The following is a 15672-nucleotide window of genomic DNA, read 5'->3' as shown; positions in this document are numbered from 1 at the left end:
TTTTAGCCACTCTACGGAGGCGTAGTGGTATGTTCTTGTGGTCTTATTTTGTACTTTTCAGATGACTTACGATGTTGAGCACATATAGTTTCATGTTTATATTATCCTTTCACATATTTCTTGGAAAAGTAAGTCCTTTTTCTATTTTTAAAAATTGCAATTTCTTCTTATAATTGAGTTATAAGATTTATTCAGGTATAGCACATACAAGTCCTATAATAGATACACCTATTTCTGATATTGTCATATAACTTTTGCTCTGTTCCTCTATTCTGTTTTTCTTTCTCCCACTCCACCTCCTGGAGTCTCGGAGGAAAGAACTGATGAGTAGGTATGGCCTCCCTTGTGTTGGGCTCCCAGGGAAACTCACTATCACTTGGCCTTTAAAAATCTGATAAAATTTCAGTCTTTTTTTTCCTCTTATCTGCTGTTATAATTGACTTCTTTTCTTCCATACTCTATCAAAGATGAAACATTTCTTGTGTCCTGTCTGTCCTTGGAGGAGCTTCTCATCTTTTGAAATACGTAAGTTTACCAGATGGTTGTGTGACCACAACTCTCTTAGAGGCTAAATTTTTTAAAATATAGTTTTATTAATTATCTGACTTTTTGTTTGTTACAATGAAAGAAATATTATCTTGCTACTTTCTACATCTTAGGCAGAATGACAAAAAGACTTACTATCCTTACTGTTAATGTGACAGAAAGATTCCCATCACTGGCACCGTTGGAGTTGGTCAGTCCTTCTATCTTTTTGTGGGCCCAATGAGTCCTACGTGCCTGTAATTTCAAATAGCGGAGGCTAGCACTGGGGCATGTTCATGGTCTCCATCATGAATGACCTGGTTGCCAATGTCAGTGGCACTCTGCTGTTTTTTCTGGTCCTCCTTGCCAGCACCATTGGGGGAGAATCTTTCTCCTATCTTTGCTAAAGGTTTTTCATGAAGCCCCCATCTGTGATAACTCTGGCCTATTTCACTCTTCTAATTTCTCATGGCTCTGCCCTCTGAACATTTAACACAAGTTCTGCTGGGGCTTATTTTTAAGGGAGTACAGCTTTCACCAAATGCACAATTCCCTGCACACATAGTCCTGGGATGAGACTTTCAGTTCTCCCCTCTGAGTCCCTCATTCCCATGTGAGTCTCCTCTTCTCTTGTTATAGCACATCTGGAGCTTCAAGAGTGGTCCAGTGGGCACATCTGACCTGATGGTCATCTTCTGTGGTTCATACTCTACAATGCCCATACCTTAGTGGCCCTGATATACTGGAATTCCCAAAATGAACTTTTATTTTTTTATTATTTTATTTCATTATGTTATGTTAGTAACCATATATCATTAGTTTTTGATGTAGTGTTCCATGATTCATTGTTTGCGTATAACACCCAGTGTTCCATGCAATATGTGCCCTCCTTAATAACCATTACTGGGCTAACCCATCTCCCCACCCTCTCCCCTCTAAAACCCTCAGTTTGTTTCTCAGAGTCCATAGTCTCTCATGGGTCGTCTCCCCCTCCAATTTCCCCCCATTCATTTTTCCCTTCCTATTATCTTCTTTTTTTTTTTTTTTAATATAATATATTATTTGTTTCAGAGGTACGGGTCTGTGATTCATCAGTCTTACACAATTCACAGCGCTTACCATAGCACATACCCTCCCCAATGTCCATCACCCAGCCACCCCATCCCTCCCACCTCCACCACTCCAGCAACCCTCAGTTTGTTTCTTGAGATTAAGAGTCTCTTACAGTTTGTCTCCCTCTCTGGTTTCATCTTGTTTCATTTTTTCCTCCCTTCCCCCTATGATCCTCTGTCTTGTTTCTCAAATTCCTCATTTCAGTGAGATATATGATACTTGTCTTTCTCTGATTGACTTACTTCACTTAGCATAATACCCTCTAATTCCATTCACGTTGTTGCAAATGGCAGGATTTTTTTTTTTTAATGGCTGCATAATATTCCATTGTGTATATATACCACATCTTCTTTATCCATTCTTCGTTTGATGGACATCTTGGCTCTTTCCATAGTTTGGCTATTGTGGACATTGCTACTATAAACATTGTGGTGCACATACCCCTTCAGATCACTAAATTTGTATCTTTGGGGTAAATACCCAGTAGTGCAATTGCTGGGTCATAGGGTAGCTCTATTTTCAACTCTTTGAGGAACCTCCATACTGTTTTCCAGAGTGGCTGCACCAGCTTGCATTCCCACCAACAGTGTAGGAGGGTTCCCCTTTCTCTGCATCTTTGCCAACATCTGTCATTTCCTGACTTGTTAATTTTAGCCATTCTGACTGGTGTGAGGTGGTATCTCATTGAGGTTTTGATTTGTATTTTCCTGATGCCAAGGATGTTGAACATTTGTTCATGTGTCTGTTGGCCATTTGTATGTCTTCTTTGGAGAAGTGTCTGTTCATGTCTTCTGCCCATTTCTTGATTGGATTCTTTGTTCTTTGGGTGTTGAGTTGGATAAGTTTTTTATAGATTTTGGATACTAGCCCTTTATCTGATTTGTCATTTGCAAATATCTTCTCCCATTTTGTCGGTTGTCTGGTTTTGTTGACTGTTTCTTTTGCTGTTCAAAAGCTTTTTGTCTTGATGAAGTCCCGAGAGTTCATTTTTGCCATTGCTTCCTTTGCCTTTGGTGATGTTTCTAGGAAGAAGTTGCTGCGGCTGAGGTCGAAGAGGTTGCTGCCTGTGTTCTCCTTTAGGATTTTGATGGACTCCTGTCTCACATTGAGGTCTTTCAACCATTTGGAGTCTATTTTTGTGTGTGGTGTAAGGAAATGGTCCAGTTTCATTCTTCTGCATGTGGCTATCCAATTTTCCCAACACCATTTGTTGAAAAGACTGTTTTTGTTCCATTGGACATTCTTTCCTGCTTTGTCAAAGATGAGTTGACCATAGAGTTGAGGGTCCATTTCTGGGCTCTCTATTCTGTTCCATTGATCTATGTGTCTGTTTTTGTGCCAGTACCATATTGTCTTGATGATGACAGCTTTGTAATAGAGCTTGAAGTCCGGAATTGTGATGCTGCCAGCTTTGCTTTTCTTTTTCAACATTCCTCTAGCTATTCGGGGTCTTTTCTGTTTCCATACAAATTTTAGGATTATTTGTTCCATTTCTTTGAAAAAAGTTGATGGTATTTTGATAGGGATTATTAAATGTGTAGATTGCTCTAGGTAGCATAGACATTTTCACCATATTTGTTCTTCCAATCCATGAGCATGGAACGTTTTTCCATTTCTTTGTGTCTTCAATTTCTTTCACGAGTATTCTATAGTTTTCTGAGTACAGATTCTTTGCCTCTTTGGTTAGATTTATTCCTGGGTATCTTATGGTTTTGGGTGCAATTGTAAATGGGATCAACTCCTTAATTTCTCTTTCTTCTGTCTTGTTGTTGGTGTGTAGAGATGCCACTGATTTCTGTGGATTGATTTTATATCCTGTGACTTGACTAAATTCCTGTATGAGTTCTAGCAGTTTTGGGGTGGAGTCTTTTGGGTTTTCCACATAAAGTATCATATCATCTGCAAAGAGTGAGAGTTTGACTTCTTTGCCAATTCAGATGCCTTTTATTTCTTTCTGTTGTCTGGTTGCTGTGGCTAGGACTTCTAGTACTATGTTGAATAGCAGTGGTGATAGTGGACATCCCTGCCATATTCCTGACCTTAGGGGAAAAGCTCTCAGTTTTTCCCCATTGAGAATGATATTCGCTGTAGGTTTTTCATAGATGGCTTTTATGATATTGAGGTATGTACCCTCTATCCCTACCCTGTGAAGAGTTTTAATCAAGAAAGGATGCTGTACTTTGTCAAATGTTTTTTCTGCATCTTTTGAAAGGATCATATGATTCTTGTTCTTTCTTTTATTAATGTATTGTATCACATTGATTGATTTGTGGATGTTGAGCCAACCTTGCAGCCCAGGAATAAATCCCACTTGGTCGTGGTGAATAATCATTTTAATGTACTGTTGGATCCTACTGGCTAGTATTTTGGTGAGAAATTTTGCATCCATGTTCATCAAGGATATTGGTCTGTGATTCTCCTTTTTGATGGGGTCTTTGTCTGATTTGGGGATCAAGGTAATGGTGGCCTTGTAAAACCAATTTGGAAGTTTTCCTTCCATTTCTATTTTTTGGAACAGTTTCAGAAGAATAGGTATTAATTCTTCTTGAAATGTTTGGTAGAATTCCCCTGGGAAGCCATCTGGCCCTGGGCTCTTGTTTGTTGGGAGATTTTTGATTACTGCTTCAATTTCCTTACTGGTTATGGGTCTTTCAGGTTTTCTGTTTCTTCCTGGTTCAGTTTTGGTAGTTGATACATCTCTAGGAATGCATCCTTTTCTTCCAGATTGTCTAATTTGCTGGCATAGAGTTGCTCATAATATGTTCTTATAATTGTTTGTATTTCTTTGGTATTGGTTGTGATCTCTCCTCTTTCATTCATGATTATATTTATTTGGGTCATTTTTCTTTTTGATAAGTCTGGCCAGGGGTTTATCAATCTTGTTAATTCTTTCAAAGAACCAGCTCCTAGTTTCGTTGATCTGTTCTACAGTTCTTTTAGTTTCTATTTCATTGATTTTGCTCTGATCTTTATTATTTCTCTTCTCCTGCTGGGTTTAGGCTTTATTTGCTCTTCTTTCTCCAGCTCTTTTAGGTGTAGGGTTAGGTTGTGTATTTGAGACCTTTCTTGTTTCTTGAGAAAGGCCTGTATTACTATATGCTTTCCTCTTAGGACCACCTTTGCTGCATCCCAAAGATTTTGAACAGTTGTGTTTTCATTTTCATTTGTTTCCATGAATTTTTTAATTCTTCTTTTATTTCCTGATGTCCATTCATTCTTTAGTAGGATGCTCTTTAGCCTCCATGTATTTGAGTTCTTTCCAACTTTCCTCTTGTGATTAAGTTCTAGTTTCAAAGCATTGTGGTCTGAAAATATGGAGGGAATGATCCCAATCTTTTGGTACCAGTTGAGACCTAATTTGTGACCTAGGATGTGATCTATTCTGGAGACTGTTCCATGGGCACTAGAGAAGAATGTGTATGCTGTTGCTTTGGGATGCAATGTTCTGAATAGATCTGTGAAGTCCATTTGGTCTAACGTGTCATTTAAAGCCTTTATTTCCTTAGATGATCTGTCCATTTTGCTTAGATGATCTGTCCATTTCAGTGAGGCGGGTGTTAAAGTCCCCCACTATTATTGGATTGTTGTCAATGTGTTTCTTTGCTTTTGTTATTAATTGCCTTATATAATTGGCTGCTCCCATGTTAGGGGCATAGATATTTACAATTGTTAGATCTTCTTGTTGGATAGACCCTGTAAGTAGGACATAGTGTCATTCCTCATCTCTTATTATAGTCTTTGGTTTAAGATCTAATTTGTCTGATATAAGGATTGCCACCCCAGCTTTCTTTTGGTGTCCATTAGCATGGTAAATGGTTTTCCACCCCCTCATTTTCAATCTGGGGGTGTCTTTGGGTCTAAAATGAGTCTCTTGCAGGCAGCATATCGATGGGTCTTGTTTTTTTTATCCAATTTGTTACCCTGTGTCTTTTGATTGGGGCATTTAGCCCATTTACATTCAGGGTAACTATTGAAAGATAGGAATTTAGTGCCATTGTATTGCCTGTAAGGTGACTGTTACTGTATATTGTCTGTGTTCCTTTCTGGTCTATGTTACTTTTTGGCTCTCTCTTTGCTTAGAGGACCCCTTTCAAGATTTCTTGTAGGGCTGGTTTTGTGTTTGCAAAGTCTTTTAGTTTTTGTTTGTCCTGGAAGCTTTTTATCTCTCCTTCTATTTTCAATGACAGCCTTGCTGGGTATAGTATTCTTGGCTGCATATTTTTCTCGTTTAGTGCTCTGAATATATCATGCCAGTCCTTTCTGGCCTTCCAGGCTCTGTGGATAGGTCTGCTGCCAATCTAATGTTTCGACTGTTGTAGGTTACAGACCTCTTGTCCCGAGCTTTTTTCAGGGTTTTCTCTTTGTCTCTGAGACTTGTAAGTTTTACTATTAGATGTCGGGGTGTTGACGTATTTTTATTGATTTTGAGAGGTGTTCTCTGTGCCTCCTGGATCTTGATGCCTGTTTCCTTCCCCAAATTAGGGAAGTTCTCTGCTATAATTTGCTCCAGTGTACCTTCTGCCTCCCTCTCTCTTTCTTCTTCTTCTGGGATCCCAATTATTCTAATATTATTTCGTCTTATGGTATCACTTATCTCTCAAATTCTGCCCTCGTGATCCAGTAGTTGTTTATCTCTCTTTTTCTCAGCTTCTTTATTCTCCATCATTTGGTCTTCTATATTACTGATTCTCTCTTCTGCCTCATTTATCCTAGTAGTTAGAGCCTCCATTTTTGATTGCACCTCATTAAGAGCCTTTTTGATTTTGACTTGGTTAGATTTTAGTTCTTTCATTTCTCCAGAAAGGTATTCTCTTGTATCTTCTATGCTTTTTTCTAGCCCAGCTAGTATCTTTGTAATCGTCATTCTGAATTCTAGTTCTCACATCTTACTAATATCTGTATTGATTAGGTCCCTGGCAGTCAGTACTGCCTCCTGTTCTTTTTTTTGAGGTGAGTTTTTCCATCTTGTCATTTTGTCCAGGGGAGAATAGATGAATGAGAGAACAAAATGCCAAAAGGGTGACAATGACCCCTCCAAAATATACACTAAACAAAAGTGTCTCAGAAGAGACCTGAAACCAGGGGGAAAAGAGAGGGAAAGAAAGAAAAAAAAGAATATGATCAGTCTGCTGAATAGATCAGAGCCACGCACTAGATTTTGGGTGTATTTTGGTCTGTTAGAAGAAACTGCCTCCCAAAATTTTAAAGAAAGAAAAACCTATATATATATATATATATATATATATATATATATATATATACACACACAAATAAGTGTAAATATGATGAAGGGATGGGATATGATTGTAAAGATGAAAATTATAAAAGATTTTATAAAAGGAATTGATAAGAAGTTGGTTGAAAAAAGTAAGAAGAAAAATTAAAAAACAAAAAACAAAACAAAAAAAAAAGGGAGAGAATATGATCAGGCAGGAGACTAGAACAAAGCCATACACTAGAGATTTAGGGTATATTTTGGTCTGTTAGAAGAAACTGTATCCCAAAATTTTAAAGAGAGAAAAACTTACATATATATATACAAAAAATAAGGTTGACTACAGTGAAGGGATACAATATGACTCTAAAAATGAAAAATAAGAAAGATTTTTAAAAAAGGGATTGATGTTGGTTGAAAAAGGGAAAAGGAAGAATTCCAAAAAAAAAAATAGGAAAAGAAAAAAAGAAAATTAAAAAAATTAACTTTGAAGACTGAATAATCATGGGGAAAAAAGCCATGAATTCTATGTGCAGTATTCCCCTAGCTCTGGAGTTCTGCAGTTCTCATTGATTGGTAAACTTGGTCTTGGCTGGCTGTTCTTGCTCATCTTCTGGGGGAGGGGCCTGTTGCTGGGGTTCTCAAATGTCTTTGTTGTAACCAGGATTGTCCCACCCTTGCTGGTGGCCTGGCTAAATAATCTGCTCGGGTTTGCTCTCAGGAGCTTTTGTTCCCTGCAAGCTTTCCATACAGCTTTGGAGGATGAGAGTGAAAATGGCGGCCTCCCAATCTCCACCCTGGAGGAGCCGAGAACTTGGAGCCCGCTCCTCAATGTGCCCCCAGAGAAAAGCAGTCAATCACTCCCGTCTCCCCAGTCTCCAGCCACACTCCGTGCTCACCCGGCCTATAACCGAGCGTTTCTATCTCTGGCACACAACTCCGTGTGGAGTCTCCAAACCCAGCAGATCCCTGCAGTGCGGTCCTGCGCCACTCCTCCTGGGGGAGGAAGGGGAGTCTCCCTGGATCTGCCGCTTTTTGGGTCCCTGCTGGGGGAGCAGTGGACCGACTGTGCCGCAGATCATGATTTATGGCAACCCCACCAAGCTGAGAGCCCACTCCTTGGCTCCGTCTCTGCAGCCAGCTTCCCCACTCCAATCCCTGGGAGCTCTGCCACACTCAGGCATCCCCGTCTTTCTGTGACCCTGAGGGTCCTGAGACCACACTGTCCAGTGAGGGTTCCGCCCTCCACTTAGCCACTGGAGCGATGTCCCTCAGCGGAGCCGACTTCTTACAAGTTCTGATTTTGTGCTCTGCGGCTCTATCACTTGCCAGTAGCTGACTCCCTCCCCTCCGCCGTCTATCTTCCCAAATATCGCCTCGGATTCACTTCTCCACACATCCTACCTTCCAGAAAGTGGTCGCTTTTCTGTTCAGAGAGTTGCTGCTATTCTTTTCTTTAATGGATCTCGTGTTGAGTTCTGTTCAGAATGGTTTGATACCTATGTAGCTGAATTCCTGGGACTAGATGGAATTTAGGTCTCCTACTCCTCTGCCATCTTGCTCCTCCTCCCCAAAATGAACTTTTAAATTAGACCTTACTTTAGAATTCCTGGCTACAAATAATATTCTGTGTTCAGATTCTTACATTCTGTTTCCAGGATGCTCTTTTGTGTCTAAACATGTTGTCCCTGCATTTAGCCAGAGCTTAAAATATGCAACTGATTATCTGGAACCAGTGCTGGCTGAATGCCCCAACTCAAGCTCATTCAAGATGTGGGTGCCCCCTTGACTCCAAACCCACCCAGGACTGATCCTTTGGAACAGACACTGAACCCATCTATTCTCTAATAAAAGTGTTCTAAAATGTTTTAGAAAAGTCCATGCACTGCCATGAAGATAAACCCACTGTGGCTTTCACTACTGAAGTCCATATTCCAGCCAAGGCTTGTGAGCTCAGCTGAATGCAGTCACTGGTCAATGAGGGTATGGCTTAAACTGGACTCCAGCAATGGCTGTGAAGTATGACAGACATGGTCATAAAAATTTCACTTCCTGCCTTCAGTGCTCTCTTGAGATAAGCTTATCACTGAAGTGGTTGGTCACTTAGTTGTGAAATGTGACTATAGATTATTGATCTATTATCTTGCTGGATATAGGTAAATATGAGATTGGGGGTTAAGCAAACCTACCTTCTTTCCTTCTCTTACTCCCTCCCTAGGAATTGGCGAGGCTCTATATGTGAAACTGGTCATATTCTGTCTCTGGGCTGTAAGGCAGTTGGATTGCCTCTACTCTCCTTCCCCCCTGCCCATGAAAAGAGATGACACTTTAAGAGACCTCTGTAACTAGATTATAGACCAAAAAGTGCATTCTTCCAGAGGAGGCCTGTCCCATTTATGGTTAATAGCCCTGCATTTATTAAAGACAGGGCCACAAAGTCCTAAATCCCCACATCTCACAACTCAAATGCTAACATGAAGAACACTCCAATTGACTCAGGAAATATATTTTCCTAAGACCACTGGTTTATGAAATTTATTCTCCAATTGGCTGATCTCTTGAACAGTTGTTTGTCATAATCAGATTTTGAAACCATATATCTCCTTTCAAGGGATGATTGTGCTGTAACCTCTGGCTCCATGCATGCTTCTGGTCTGGGTAGAGCAGATCTCCTGGATGAATGAGAACCACAGCTGTCTTATCAAATCGCGGCAGTTCTCGTTTGTTTAACAGTGCTGGAAATTAGTTTTTCAGGCACTGATCTTGACAGGTCAGCTGTCAAAGGTGGGTGTCTGTGGCCATAAAACTCATCGATCCCATAAACAAAATTCTGTCTACAAAATACAAGGGGAAGCCAGAATAGACGCCCTTATGCACAAATGAAATGGTCTGCAGCTGTATGACTAAGTGTCAGGCCTTGTATGGGGGTAAGGTTTTTCTGGCTTCCCATTTATCAAGCCTATCAGCCTCATTTGGCTTTCATTGACTGAAACTTTTTCCTCGGTGTTTTGAACCAGGAGAACCAGGCACCTCAGGAGGGAAGCTGAATACAGTCTCTCCTAACCTGGGTCAGCTGCAAGTTTGGGAATCCATTTAAAGGCTTTATTTTATTAAAAGAAAGAAAGAAAGAAAGAGAGAAAGAGAGAGAGAGAGAGAGAGAGAAAGAAAGAAAGAAAGAAAGAAAGAAAGAAAGAAAGAAAGAAAGAAAGAAAGAAAGAAAGAAAGAAAGAAAGAAAGAAAGAAAGAAAAGAAAGAAAGAAAGAAAAGTCCACTGGAGTCTGTTTATACAGTGCTTTTTCTGTGGTCTGGTCTTATATTCCAGGTGTTCAGAGGGATGGCCTCACTCAGAATGAAGAGTTACTGCTCTGGTCTTAAGATTTGGGCAAGAACACAAGGCTTTGTAGAAATGGGGGGATTCACTCAGCCTGGGGCGCTCAGCTTGAGGCTGATGTGAGGGAATAATAAACTTCCCTGCCCAACTCAAGGACCCTGGTCCCTGGAACATGGTTGCACTTTGATGTGTTTGAAGGCAGAATTTTGGTTTCACTTTGAAGTATTTTTCCTTTCTCTGTCAGAGTACAGGATGCCCTGAAGGACAGGGAGAGAGAGGTCTGTATTAAAAAACAAAAACACACAAAAATAAAAAAACTTTAAGTCCTCAATACTTCCGGACACAAAAAAATAGGGGTAATTATAGGCGGGCAGTAATTTTTTTTTCCCCCTCTCATATACTTGCACTTAGATTTAAATGGCTTTGCTTTAGGATTGCTGTCCTTTTTTCTTAGTGGAGAAATATTGTCTGTCTTCATGGAGCTGGGCCGCAGCAGTGGCTACTTCCTTGTCTCCAAACCCAACAGGTTCACTGGGCCCCACACCGTCTTAGAGAGGTCATAGAATGGGAGACGCCATGTTGGATGAACCTGCAATTGCCTCTTCTAGGAGATGGGGATGCCATGGCCAGAGCTCCTGGCAGCCAGAGGACTGATTTATTGGGTTCTCACTCTCCGACTGGTCTTGACACACCAACAGATAATTTAACTCAGATTGCTCCCCTCCATTCAGTCCTTAGTTGTACAAATGCATGTGACAGGATTTTGTCATTATGCTAGTTATTTTGATCAAAAGCTTATTTTCCTTCCTGTGAAAGTAGTGAAAAACCTGTTGAAAACACAGAACAGTGTCAAGAAGTTGCAATGATTTTTCATAATTCCACCGCCTGGATATATTCACATATTACATTTTAATACAGCTCCTCCCATGTTTACCACCACCCTTTTAAAAAACCATAATTAAGCTTTTATTGCACACATAGGTTTATATCCTGCTTCTTTACTTTGTGATTATTACTTTATAGCAGATTATTTCAAAGTGATTTTTTCTTTTGAATAGCCCCTAAATGTTTGGTAGGCAGGGAAAATATTCTTATTATACTTTTTAGATGAGAAAATGGAATGTCAATGGAGTCAAATTTATTCAAAATTTTAAGCACTGCAGTCAAACATGCTGCCTGAGGTCACCCAGGTAAGTGGTGGGAACACAACTAGACTACAGGTCAGTCAACTACCAAACTTATGCTATTTTCACACCTCTGAGTTCCTCTCTTCTTCCCCAAATCTTTACCAGGTATAGTAAGTTGACCTTCAAGAGGAGAACATGGCATTCGAAGCAAGGTTGGAAACCCTGAGATGGGAATAAACAAGGCAAGGTCTAGTCCAAGAGCCTGAAATTCTAGACAGTTTATGAAGATAGGGTTTTGATCTCAGGGCACAGGGTGACAAACCCAAGTAGCACACCCAGCAGGGTCACAGACTTAGATCCAGCATGGAAGACAGTGGAGAGTATTTCTACTGCAGCTCTGTATAAATGGTGGAGATTGGGCTAATAAACATTGCATTAGCTATGAGGAGTGTGTTATACTAATGTAACATCTTAAGTGGGGAAAACTGGGTGTAGGCTATATGGACAGACTCTGCACAACCTCTACAACTTTTCTGTAAATCTAAAACTATTCTAAAGTGAAAGCTTATTTTTAAAAAAATATGAGTGTGTATCAGACCCAACCAAAGAGGGATGGTATTAAAGGCAGAAGGACTTGGAGGAAGCATGCCATGTGAAGGTGAGGGATTTGGTGGGGTTGGAGTGGACTGGGCCTACATACACTTAAGTGAGCCTGATTGCCAGGCTTGGATCTCCATAAGGAAGGCCTTTCTTTTAGGCCAAGCTTCAGAGTGTTAGGATTTATTCTGTAGGAAATGAGAAGTCATTTGAAAATTTTCACTAACACATTCATGTTTGAGTTCATTTATTACAAAGGTACAAATCAGCAAAAGGGAGGAGGCTGTAAGAGAGAGGTTGGGGGTAATGAGCTCAATGGGGAGGCTGCTGCAATACTCTGGGGCAGGGGTGCTGCTGCTTTGAGCCAGGCAATGAGCTAGAAGAAGAGGGTTGTGTGGCAAGGCATTGGGAGGCAGAGCCCTTCTCGCAGCTGAGCTTAAAACTCTAGAAGGACAGGGTGTTATTCCAACTGCTTTTTCCTGCCTCCATTCTCCATTCTCAAGACTGATTACTGTCCCAGTAGACAGATGGGTAAAGCTTGTTTGATCAAGGCCAAACAGAATCCCATCCCAGGTGCTTGCTCATGAAGGTGCTAGCACAGAGTGGAGATGGCCCTTCACCTGTGCCACGGAGGTTTGGCAGCACATGTTAGGAATTCAAGTCCTGCTGTAAGGCAGAGTATCTGGTACCTGGAACTGACATGTCATCACGAGGACAAGATCGCCTTCATTATGACTTTGTCAGTCATTGAGGTGGTCCGGGGACCTTCTTAACACCACCCCACCCAGGAGATACAACAGATTACCCATTAGGGTTAAGCAGCTCCAATGCCTGGGCTAACCAGTTATGGAGATCAGATGCAGGCAGCCCAAATACACATCATGAGTCCCCTAGTCCATGTCAGAGGGTCCAAAGAATGTAGGGAATCGACACCTTGACTCTTTTTGTCTGGGTTTGTCTCTTCCCTTTGACCAGCATTCTAATCCAGATGCAGGACTTGATCCTGGGTCCCAGTGCTATTTCCAGGACCCAAGGGGACAGAGCCATGAGCTTTCCTTCTCACTATGCCAGTTCCCAGAGTGTGGCATCTTTGATGTCCTTGAAGAGGACTTTGGGTAGATTTTAACTTTGCCCTTTACTGCAGTGCCCCTCAAATTAACTGGTGGTGGCTGTGAGGAGCTTCTCAGAGCACATGGCCATGCTCTTAACTAAATGATTCATTCATCACTGCCAGGCATCCTATTACTTAGGATGGAGTGGGTCTTACTTGGTATTGTGTCCAAAGTGACAGCCAGAGTTTCTAGGTTCCTTTTAAACTGCTTTTACAACCATGTATCTCATTCTGATAGTCCTGCTTTAGGCCTCAGGGTTCTAGTATCTTCCAGGTGGCATGGTCCCACAGATTCTGCCACTGTAGCCTCATAGTCAAAGCTCGGAGTGCAGAGCCTGCTGCAGATGTCAAGGCTAAGGGACACACTGGGAGAGCAGGTGTGTCCTTAGGTAGCACTATTGGTAGCTTCTTTAGGGCACCTGGTGACATTTCTCCACAGAGGGATAGTTCTTCTGCTCAGCCTCACTAGGGGACTTGTGGGTTTTCTCCGATGAAGAGTAGATGCTGCCCACAGCGGTCTGCTTCTTTAACGCCTTGCTGCTTAAATGGTGGTCATGGATCATCCGCAGCAGCCTCACCTGGGAGCTTCTTAGATAGGAATAATCACAGGCTCCAGAATCAGAAAGTGCATATAAAATCCCTGGATAATTTGTGTGCATATTACAGTTTGAGGATCCCCCGCTTTAATCTATAGCAGAGGTTTACAATCCTGGCTGTGCATTAGAATCCCCTGGGGAGCTGAAATATTCATATCTAGCCCACTATAGACCAATTAAATTCAAATCACTGGGGGTGAGGCCCAGCCCTCAATATGCTTTAAAAGCCTTCTTAAGAGAATCTAATATGCAGTGACCTAGAAGAACAGGGTTTCTCAATGAGGACCGCTGGGGAAGCATTACAATTTCTCATGCCTAAGTGCTGAGATCCTGATTAAGTTGAGATGGGGGCTGGTATCTGTTTTTTGTTTGTTTGTTTGTTTGTTTGTTACATTTCACCAATTAATGACTGAGAATCATTGGTCAGATAAAGATTTCATTGTGATTCCCCAGGCCCAGCAGGGATGCAGAGAGGGGAAGCAGTCCAAAGAACATCTGTGTCTCCTGTTGTTTCTGAGCCAGTAGCGGGGCTCCATAACCACCTCAGGGGGCCTGTCAGAGATGCATCAGGCTATGGGAGAGACTGTGCAGGGTCAGGAGGATATGGCAGATCCAGAGCACATGTAGTCTTGCCCTATACCTGTACATCAAGGAAAATTATGAAATTTGCCCTACAGTGAAGATAGGCAGGGAGCTCTTGACCCCATTTGCAGTAGGCATCAGGGAGCAAGACAAGCCACACATGCGGGTCTTTGTTACCTGCTTCACTGCTGAGCCCCATCCTGCCTCGGGGGGCAGCGCTGGGTGAACTTAAGGGGCCCTGTGACCTGGGCAAGTCAAAGGAGTAATTACAGAAAGAAGACACTTTGTGGGAGACATGGTGACATGACCTCGGTGAGTGGACAGAATAAAATGAGACAGAAATGTTCATTCTAGAAACAAGTTCTTACCAATTGGTTTTATTTTAAAGATGTGGCAAGTCCTCAAGTTCCACATGAGCTGATGGAGAAAGTAGAACTGGCTGTCACACCTTTATTCTTTCTAAGGCTTTAAGATGGCTCTGAGTCTCTGCGACGCTGAGGGGCCTGCTGTCCTCCTAGCTGCCCGATTCAGGATCCCAGTTGGAGAGGCGAGTTCCTGAGGTGCACACAGGTGCCCGTTCTGTCCTTCACACTCCCTTTTTCCTTCACAGCTGGCAACGTGGGACTCAGAGAAAGGCCTGAATGGCAGCCTGCAAGAGAGACCCATGGGCAGCCGCCTCCAAGGACTGACTCTCAAAGTGGTGACTGTCTTGGTAGGATCACGGGCATATTGGGGAGCTTCACCATTCAGGCTTTTGAGTCAGAGGCTTCTCTCTGTTCAGCTTAATGCTGTGTTTGGAGAGAAGGGGATGTTGATTAGTGGCTTGAGTGTTCATAAGGCCTTTCTGGCAAATGATTTTACAAATAATGAAGAAGAGTAAGGTTGGAGATTCTGCCCCAGGGCCTTTCACGGGAGGTGACTGGGCTGCTCTAGAGAAGGACCTCTAGAGCCACTGCTAAGCTTTCAAGCAGGCATATCTCTATTTGTTCCTGGATGTAAACAGTGTCTTGACCTACTGATGGTCCTTAGGAGAGCTTTGCTGATAGGCAGAGTCCCCAGAAAGATGCTTGAAGGAGGATACTCTTCCAGCACCCAATCCCACTGATGGCCCCATGTGACACAAACTTCATAACCAAGACCCTTTGTTGCAATTTTTCTGCACGGTTGTCCTGGAACCATAGACTTTTACATCTTTAGGAGACCTTAGAAGCATCTTCCTGTCAATTTCTTCCTTCACTTTTTCAGGGCTCTAGGAGACATTTTCGATTTACCTCTTATTAACTATTCAGACATGGTTCAAATGTCCCCTCTGTCACATGAGGCACTGACATCTCCTTGGCTCTAGAAGCCTTTGGCAGCAGTGTTCCTGCATTTCCTGTATGCACATCACAGAAAAAACATTATACCATAACCCCCCACACCCCCAATTAAACTAATGAGATATATTCTCTGGGGCTGTTTGCCAAAAGCCCCAT

The 15672-nt window shown here is 41.9% G+C and overlaps 1 protein-coding gene across 1 annotated transcript in view; it reads left to right on the top strand.

Moving 5' to 3' along the window:
- GRID1 (glutamate ionotropic receptor delta type subunit 1) overlaps positions 1 to 15672 on the top strand; it is a 701878-nt gene that overhangs the window by 576549 nt on the left and 109657 nt on the right. The window contains exon 9 of the mRNA XM_045878237.3: positions 14808 to 14909. Within this exon, the coding sequence (XP_045734193.1) occupies positions 14808 to 14909 (102 nt within the window). The remainder of the gene's footprint in view (positions 1 to 14807; positions 14910 to 15672) is intronic.

This window comes from Mirounga angustirostris, unplaced genomic scaffold, assembly GCF_029215605.1.
Source record: "Mirounga angustirostris isolate CCGP_5_RB_7025 unplaced genomic scaffold, mMirAng1.0.hap1 SCAF_6, whole genome shotgun sequence".
NCBI classification, from domain to species: domain Eukaryota; kingdom Metazoa; phylum Chordata; class Mammalia; order Carnivora; family Phocidae; genus Mirounga; species Mirounga angustirostris.
Note: the sequence above shows the minus strand (reverse complement) of the source record. Positions and strands in the feature narration are given on the sequence as shown.